Here is a 9,363-nt window from a genome sequence, read left to right on the forward strand (position 1 = left end):
CATGAGGCCTTCTTCTTCCAGAGAAGGAAGTGGGGAGGAGGGCAGAAATCTAAAAAGTGGCAGGATGCCTGGCAGGGGGCTGGAGTGGAGTTGCTTCCACTGACCTCCAGGAGGAGGGGAGGGGAGAGAAGGGTCACCGCCCTGGCCACCAGAGTAGACACTTGAAATGTGCCCAGCAAAGGCACCTCCACCAGGCCTGTGCTGGGTCCTGGAGACACTTGAACAGCAATACAGAGTCCTGCCCTTGGGGGCTCTCATCTTACTGTCAGAGACATGAATGGTCTCCCCTACCTCCCATCTCCCACCTTCCCATGCACCTGAGCAGACCTGCGGGGTGGTTCTGACAGGGACTTAAAGACCATCAGCCCAATCTCTAAACCTTCATCTGCCCCCACCTTCAGCCATCCCAAATAGATATGCCACCTAAATACAAACAGTGTGCTCTAAGAAGCCCCAACCCTCTGCCGGCAACCCACAGCCAGCCAGGTGGCCGCTCTAGGACCTGCCTGGATGGAAATGCTCTTATGGCCACGGCATACCTGGTACACACGGGCACCTGATCCCACATACCCACATTCCTACCTGTGGAGACCTAGGCACATTTGGCCCTACACACTCATGTGCAAACCCAAATGTGCACCCACAAATGAACAGGCCAGGCACACACAAACACCCCCCACTGACAACCACATAGACCCATGCACACCAAAATGCTCACACTTCTCTGTGCACACACCAATGCACAGGCCAGGCATACACATGCATGCCACACACACACACTCACACACCTTCTGCACACTTGCTTGTCCAGGCCAGGGCCTACAGCTATGTACACTAAGACTTCCATATGCTTTCTTTTCTCAGCCCATTCCCCTGCCCCATCCCTACCCTCTGTGTCCAACTGGAACCTCTAAGGCACTGAATCTCCCCACCTCCTGGTGAGGATAACAGAAATGGAGCTGTAACTCCAGTAAACAGGATTGAAGTGAGATTCCTGGTAGAACTTCCAGATGGCACTCAGGTGAGGGGTAGCAAACAGGGATTAACCCACAAAGCCTACTCTCCTGAGGTCAGTTGCAGAATTGGGAGATCCTCATCTCCAAGAAGCAGAATGATAGACCAGATGACCTTCTACATCAAGGCATTTTGAAATTCTAATTCCTGGGATGGAGGGAGTCCGGCCCTCCAACCCCACATAGAAACAGCTCATGATGGTTTGGGGGGCTGAAGGTGGCCTTTGAAATCTCATGGCTCTATCCTCCCAAAACACCCAGGGACATTTCATGTCCCCGTTTATGGATGAGAAAAATAAGAACTCGAGAGGTTAAGTGGCTAGGCCCAGGCCAAATAGCATTGGAGCAGCTAAATGTGGTAAGCTTCTATCCCAAGACACCCACTTACCCCAGCTGAGGGTCCTCAGTGTCTTGACAGAGGCTCCTGGAGGCATCCTCACCCTCCACCAGCCCACCAGCCCTCCAGGGCCTGGACTCTGTAGAATCTTCCAGAATGTTCGACTCTGGCCCCAGGGCTAGGCCATTGGTAAGGGAGAGGCCAAGGCTGAGGCCATGGAGGGCCATGTCTGGGCCCTTTGTGGGCTCCTCAGTGTCCACCAGGGCATGCCTTATCTCATGTCCTGGGCTGTTGTCACTACTATTCAGGTCCTCACTGGCTCCCATTCCATTCTGGACCTCGGGTGCCTCCTCGGGCTCCAGGCTGGCGTCCCAGGCGGCACCACCTTCCCCAGGCAGTACAGATGGTGGCTTATCCTCTTCCATGGCAGCCACTGCTTCCACCTTGAGCTGGCTGCTCCTGGGACTCCACTAGACCTGGTGGCAGATGGAGAGATGAAGGGGTGGGTCAGACAGGGCAGGTGCTGAGAGTCTGAAGCCCAGCAGAACCAGCACCAGCAGCCTGCCTGGGGACAGGAGGACGGCTGAGATTATCTTTTCAGGACCTCCCTGCTGGAGTCTGGGTTCAGGTCATGGTCTCCTCACTGCCCTGCTCAGGCCAGCCCCACTCACCTCTCCCCTGATCCCCTGCGACCCCATGTACCCCAGTCCTGCCTTCCCTGCTACCTCTTATGTGTTTCTGTTGTGCCCTCCAGAATTCACCAAAGCCTCCTGAGGAAGATCTAGGTTGGGAGGGACGAGGAGAGGGTCCAGGACCCCTCCAAGCTCCCTTCCTTTCCCACTGGTGAGGGATAGAGACAAAATCCCAGGCTGACCAGCCAGTCCTCTTGCCTCTCCGTGTTGTCTCGCCCTGGTTCCAGGAGCCAGACAAGAGTGAATCTGTGGTAAGTGGAGGGAACTAGGCTGGGGGCTGCCTTTAGAGGCAGAGTTAAGAGAGGAGGCAAGGAAGCCAAGAGAAGCGCAGACTTATCAGAACAGAGGCCACCCGAAAGAAGCCGAAGTGAAGCCCCGAGGCCCAGCGTGAGCGCTGTCCAGGGTGCTGGGCGAATGCGGCGCCACCCGGGAGCTGTCTCCGCCGCCCAGCGCCCAAAGCGCTGGCTGTGTGAGGAGGAAGCAGGTGGGGGCCTGGGGTTCCCACCCACACCCAGCCCCTAGAGCTCACCTAGGCTGGAGGAGGGACTCATGAGGAGGCTGCCCATGGAGCACTCTGGGGAGAGCACTGGAAGGGGAGCCGGACCCTGCTCTGCCCACAACACTGTGTAACCTCGTGTGGGTCCAGGTAAGGCCCCCTCACTGCCGTACTCAGGTCAGCCCCACTGCTCTCTGCCCTGCTCTGGATCTGCTTCTCATCTGTAAAAGGAGGACACCCATTTTACCTGCCATCTCCACCCCCACCCCTTTTTAAAACGATTGGAACCAACCCATATTTCCCAGAGGCTTCCTGCCCAATCTAATCCCAGATGGGAGAGCAGATGTAATGTGCTGTGTTCTAGCTCTCCCCTTAGCCCTCTCCGCCCCTGTCTCAACCCAGCCTAAGTTATTTCTTCCCCCCATCCCCAGTGACCTCTGCCACCAGGGACACAGACCAGCCCCCCAGTTCCTTCCTCTCTTCTTCAGGCTTCAGCTTCCCCCAACACCCCCACTCTCCTCTGGAGAAGGGATGCTGGGGGTTCAGGAGAAGCTGGAGGAGGAGAGAGACGGGTCAGCCTTCTGGGCTGCAGCAGAACAAGCTGCAGGTACAGCAACAGGGATTTAAGTGAGACCATGCTGCCTATACTTGCCTAGTCATGAGTGTCACCTGAGGGACTTGTTAGAATACAGATTATGAGGCCCCGCTTCAGTTCTCCTGAACCAGAATCTACAAGGAACAGATATAGCAATCCGTTATTCTTATAACAAGGCAAGTTTGGGAAACACTGAGTTAGACTCCAGGAGGAATTTCCCATTTAAAGAAGATGAGCCTGGAGAGGAAGGTGAATCTACTCTGGGAGCTTCTGGGCCCTTGAGGGGAGCTCTGCCACCAAGGGACTACTTAAGATCCATTTAACCCTTGGTTTTCAAACATGGAGAGGAAGAAAAGAGGGCAAAATAGAGATCTGGGGCCCCAGTCCTCCCCCTCTCCTCCCTCCCTCCCCAGAGCATCACTTCCTAGAACCTTGAAGACTGCATGAGCATAAGATTTTACTTTAAAAAAACAAAACCTGGGGGGCTGGCCCCGTGGCCGAGTGGTTAAGTTCGCGCGCTCCGCTGCAGGCGGCCCAGTGTTTCGTTGGTTCGAATCCTGGGCGCGGACATGGCACTGCTCATCAGACCATGCTGAGGCAGCGTCCCACATGCCACAACTAGAAGGACCCACAATGAAATATACAACTATGTACCGGGGGGCTTTGGGGAGAAAAAGGAGAAAAATAAAATCTTTAAAAAAAACAAAACAAAACAAAAAAAAAAACAAAACCTGGGGATGGCCCCATGGCCAAGTGGTTAAGTTCATGCACTCCACTTCGGCGGCCCAGGGTTTCGCCAGTTCAGATCCTGGGCACAGACATGGCACCGCTCGTCAGGGCACGCTGAGGCAGTGTCCCACATGCCACAACTAGAAGGACCCACAACTAAAATGTGCAACTACGTATTGGGGGGCTTTGGGGAGAAGGAAAAAAAATTGGCAACAGTTGTTAGCTCAGGTGCCAATCTTTAAAAAAAAAAAACCTACTTCAACAGATTTTTTAAAAATCCAAAGAACCAGGCTCTAGAATATCTGGGCCCTGCTCCTAGGACACCAGGAATCTCAAGGGGCTTGGCACTGAGTGAGGGATTCTTTTTGGTCTGCCCTAAATCCCTGCTGCTGCAGTTGCTATTTCAATCTGTTCCCTCCAGTTGTGTACTCAGAGGAGGGAGAACAGGAGGTCATCTCCTCAACTGAGACTCCTTGGGGGGGGGGGGGGGCATTTAGAAAGGAGAAATGAGGGAGAGTGGGGCCTTTTGGCCTGCTGCCTGAGTTCTAGTTCTCTGGCCTGCTTTCGAGCCTGGGGCCTGGACAAGCATTAGATTTGGGGCACAGAGCTTCAACCCAGTTCTAACAAGGTGCCTCCAGCTCCCACACCCATGCATGGAGGCTGAGCCTGGCAGGGTGGGGTGCCTCCCCTTTGGTCAGGGCTGTGCCCGAGCTTCCAGTGAAGCCTGAGATTTGAGAGCACGAGAAGCTTCACCCGATGGTCAGTCTACACCAGCCCCAAAGCCAGGGTTAAGGACAAATCAAGGACCTCTTGGGAGGTCCCTACACTACTCCCCAATGTCCAGCAGCTGCCTCAGGCTGGCTTAAGCCCTACCTGCCCTGCCATGTCCTCCTGCAGCAGGGAGCAGGACAGAGGTTCTGCCAACACTGGGCACTGGGCCGTGTCCTTGGCTTCTGGAGGTGGGCAGACAAGGGATAGCATTGATCTCCACTCTGGGCGGGGGGCCCAGAGTCCCTGCCTGGGCTGAGGGCCAGCTGAGCCCAGAAATAGCTGAGCCAGGAACCCCCACTCTTGCTGAGCCCAAGGGAGGGGTGCATAAAGGGGATCTTGAGGGCAGAGGTGTGAAACAATGCCCCAAGTCCTCACTCTGAATCACCATGTTCCCTGAGTCTCCTTGTTGTCCCCTTTGGCCTTTGTGAACTCATCTGCAGAATGGGGGCAGCGCCTCTGCTCTCCTTCTCCATGGCTGGTGGGAGAACTTAAGGTCATGAAGCTGAGAGAGCTGAGATCCAAGGAAGAACAAACACTATAGAGGTCAAGGAGAAGGCAGCTATGATCCACTCTTCTCACTATCACCTTTGACAAATGGGGAGAGGGAGGCACAGACCCAAGAAAGGCTTTGCCTGAGGTCACACAGTGAGTAGCTGCCTCTAGAACTCAGGAGTAGCCTCCCTCTGCACCTGGATGGGCTGGAGGTGAGGATGAGCCCCCAGTTTCCAAGGCCCACCATCAGACCCTCCCACAAGATCAAGGGCTCAAATCCTCAACCAGGAGAGTCTATCCAAACCAGTGATCCTGCCCACCTCCAGTCCTGCTGGCAAGAGGTGGGGAGGGGTACAGCTGGACCACAGGGCCCCTATCCCAAGGATACGCCTACAAATGACATGCTGGCCATGGCTAGATCCCCTGCATCCTTTCTTGGTCTGAACTAGACCCTACTCTGGGCAGGGGCTCCTGCTACCCACTGCCCTTGAGATGACCTTGGGCTCAGCAGCCTCTTCTTCAGTACCAAGACAGGGCCCATGAAGATAGTGGAACCCAGGCTGGGCCAGGGCCGAATGCCAAGCCAAACACTTGCTGGGTCTCAGCTGCTCTTGAGACAACCCTGTCCCTCTCCCCACTCTCTCCATGGCAGCTGGAGTGAGCTGTGAAAACACAAATTACATCATATCCCTCCCTCACTCATAACCCCCCAATAGCTCCCATCGCCCTTCAGTTAGAATTCAACCTCCTCAGCATGGCCTAAAAAGGCCCTGCCTGAGCTGATTCACTGCCCTCTCCCCATCCCCCACCCCATCAGCCACACTGGCCTTCTTTCTGCTCCCTGAGCTCATTCCCACCTCAGGGCCTTTGCACCAGCTGTACCCTTGGCCTAGAATGCGCTTTTCCTAGGTCTTTAAATGACTGCCTCTTCTGTCACTCAGGGCTCAACTCCAATGCTGCCTCCTCAGAAAGCCCCTCTCTGACCCCCTGGCACTCACTCACAGTCCTCCACGGAGCATCATATCTGCTAAGCATCACTTTGCAAAACTGAAACTTTCTTTTCTATTTGTTTCCTGCCCATTTCCCTCACTAAGATGTAAGTTCAGTGAGAGTGGGGGCTATGTCACGTTCACTGCTGTCTCCCCAAGATCCTAGCACAGTGCCTGGCAAACAGTAGGCACTGGGATCTTCACACAAACACATAAGTGCACACACATGGACAGTTAAACAAGATGATCAATGAATAGGGCTAGTGTGTAGTAACTGCTCAGAACAGACCTTGGCCAGCTGTGCCCCACACCATTCACGGGGCCCAGGCTGGCCCAGCCCTGTGCACCCCAGGATCCACAGGAACCTGCCAGGTAACTAACAGCATGGGCAGCAAGGAGTTGACAGGAAGACCCCTCAATGGGTCCCTGGATCACACAACTCACCATTCTCCGGGCCAGCCTCTGCCAGCTAAGGAGTCTGGAGGTCAGGACTTTCCTGTCATCAGGGAGCTCTAGGCACCTTCCCTAGGTACAGGTCAGCCTGGGTATGCACCTCCTTAATGTGCCAACTGCCCTGGGCAGGGAGGTGCCCAGGATAACATGGAGGGGATGCCCACCCAGGAGCCTTGGGCACTTCCCTACCTCCGCCCCCCAAAGTGACCCTAATCCCTCCCAATCCACTTAGTCTTCCCAGCTTAGACCACCTTGTGCAGCAACAAGTGCCTCAGACTGGGACAGACCAAGACAGAGGGTCAACACCCTCACTGTGCAGTCAGAAAGACCTGGCTTCAAATCCAAGCTCTGCTACCCACAAGCTGTGTGACTTCAGGAAAGTTGCCCACCTCTCTGAGCCTCTGTGTCCTCCACTATAAAATGGGGGGTGCTAACAGCACCTGCCTCACAGGGATGCAGCAAGGACAAAAGAGATGGCGTGAGCATGATGCTTAGCTCAGAGCCGAACACAAGTGCTCAGGGAAAGACGGTGGCTACTGCTTCCCAGAACCTTCTCTGGAGTCTGCAGGGGAATAAGCTGACTGCCCACGCTGTGGGTAGAATGCACAGGACACTCAGTGGGCCCCAGTAGACATTTGTCCTCGGCAGGCTGTTAGAGCAAGTTCTGAGGCAGGGGCTTCAGAGGCCCAGCCTGAGGGTGGAGACAGGAGAAAGGCTCCTGTGGGGGCCAGGAGGGTGGGCCAGAGAGGGCGCACCACCCTTTCCTGAGGCAGGTGAGGACCCTACAGTCCTGGCCCCACCAACACTCCTACCCTAGGCCAGCCTCCCTCCTAACTTTCCTTCTCAAGGCACAAGACCCACACCAGGTGAGGAAGAGGGCCAGGAGCCTGGGCCTCTCTTAAAAGGTGCTCATCCCTTTTAGGTGGTGCCAATCTGGGGTTATTAAGGAGGCTCAGCATCACCCTGCTTTCCTCCTCTCGGGTTGGCCTGTGGGGAACCAGCTTTGCCTTGGGTGACGGGGGTCTGGAAGGCTTCCTCTTTCTCATGGTCAGGCAGGCTGTGGTCCCCAGGGCTGGGTTTACATTTGCATCTTATCTGCATGTGCCCCAAAGCCTGCTGGGATTTTCAGGGGCCCCTGGGTGCAGGTCTGCAAAGGTCATTCCTTGACATCTCCCAGCTTGCTTCTCTCTCCACCCCCCAGTCACTTGGCACCCTCATTTGCTTATCATTTGCATACATCTGCAAGCTGGTTTGGAGAGCCCTCCACACTGATGAAATTCACAATGTCCATTGTCAAATCCCAAATCACGCTGACAGCTGGTGACTCTACCCCTAGCTGACTTCCCTACAGGGTGAGTCTTCAGTTATCTGGGACCACAAAGGACTAGGATATTCTGCTTAAGTGACTGGCTGCTGCTCTGTCTTCCTGGAGCTTCAGCCGGCACCTGGGACTCATTCTGATGCTTGAACCACGTTTGACCCATGAGCCTGCGGATTGAGAGCTGAACCGCAAGAGCTACAATGGACTGGCCAAGTACAAGTCCTCCCAACCAGCCCTATCTTGTCTAAAATGCTGGGGTGGGAGCAGATTGGAGGGCTTGATCTCTGAAGAGCCTGCCCTCAGTCTCGTTCAACAGCCAGGAATAATGAACCAAGAAATTTCATCCTCCCTTCTCTCTGCCCAGTTTTCACTTACCCCATAGTGTCTAGAGCCCCACATTCTCTGTCCATTACACTCCAAGAAAACCCCTCTCTCTCTCTACCTCCTCCCCTGTGACCTTCCTCCCCACCCCACCCCACCCCAACCTCTTGTTATGTAGCTCTACTTAACCCCTCCCTTACTGAGTTCCCCCTTCTCCTCCTTCCCTCCCTTTCCTCTGTCATCTCCTGTCTCTGCTTTAGGACTTCGGCACAGTGTCTGACAAAGGTTGTGGTCTCCTTGGGGCTGGATGAGGGTGAGCAGCATGTGATGCAAAACGAGCAGTTATGAAAGGGACTGTACTTGGCCATTCTACCTCTCTGTCGCTATCTTTGAAACTGTCCCTCTGATTCAACCATAGCCCACTGATGGGAGATCTGGTCACTGGTAAAAGCCTCATCCCTTGATGGACAGTACATGAGGTGGAAGAGAAAGAGAGGAGTCGGGAATGACACCAGCATTTGGGCCCTGAGCCCCTAGAAGGATGGAGTTGCCAGTCCTGAGATGGAAAGACTGGGAGGAGCAGGTTTGGGGAAGAAGATTGGGAGCTCAGCTTTGGACAAGCTGAGCTTGAGGTGTCTAGTAGATGTGACAGTTGAGATGCTGAATAGGCCACTGGAGGTCAGGAGAGAGGTCAGAATTTGGGATATAAATTTGGGAGCTGGCAGCATGTAGGTGGTACTTAAAGCCGCAGGACTAGGTGAGATCAGCACAGGAGTGAACACAGAGGAGGAAAAGCAGCCATGCCAGGGCTGAGTCCTGGGGCACTCCAATATTGGGGCGGGGAGGCAGTAAGGAGGCCGAGAAAGAGCAACCCACAAGCTTGGAGGAAAACAGGAGAATGGATGTCCTAGAGGTCAAGGAAGTGGGAGAGATTGAAAATGTCAAATGCTACAGATGAGGACTGAGAATTGGCCACTGGGTGTGGCAACACAGAGATCATTGGTGGCCTTGAGAAGAGCAGTCAGTGGAGTAGAAGAGGGTGAGAGCCCAACCAGAGTGGAATCAAGAGAGAGTGGGAGGTGAGAACATGGAGACAATGAGTCTAGACAAGCCTTCTGGGGAGTTTTGCTGCAAAGGGGAGCAGAGAGATGCAG

The 9,363-nt window shown here is 54.6% G+C and overlaps 1 protein-coding gene across 1 annotated transcript in view; it reads right to left on the bottom strand.

Annotated features, from left to right (window-relative positions):
- PSD2 (pleckstrin and Sec7 domain containing 2) overlaps positions 1 to 1,775 on the bottom strand; it is a 32,102-nt gene extending 30,327 nt beyond the window's left edge. Inside the window, exon 1 of the mRNA XM_046667660.1 lies at positions 1,402 to 1,775. Within this exon, the coding sequence (XP_046523616.1) occupies positions 1,402 to 1,775 (374 nt within the window). The remainder of the gene's footprint in view (positions 1 to 1,401) is intronic.
- Positions 1,776 to 9,363: the final 7,588 nt, after the last annotated feature.

Source organism: Equus quagga, chromosome 7 (assembly GCF_021613505.1).
Source record: "Equus quagga isolate Etosha38 chromosome 7, UCLA_HA_Equagga_1.0, whole genome shotgun sequence".
Lineage (NCBI taxonomy): Eukaryota > Metazoa > Chordata > Mammalia > Perissodactyla > Equidae > Equus > Equus quagga.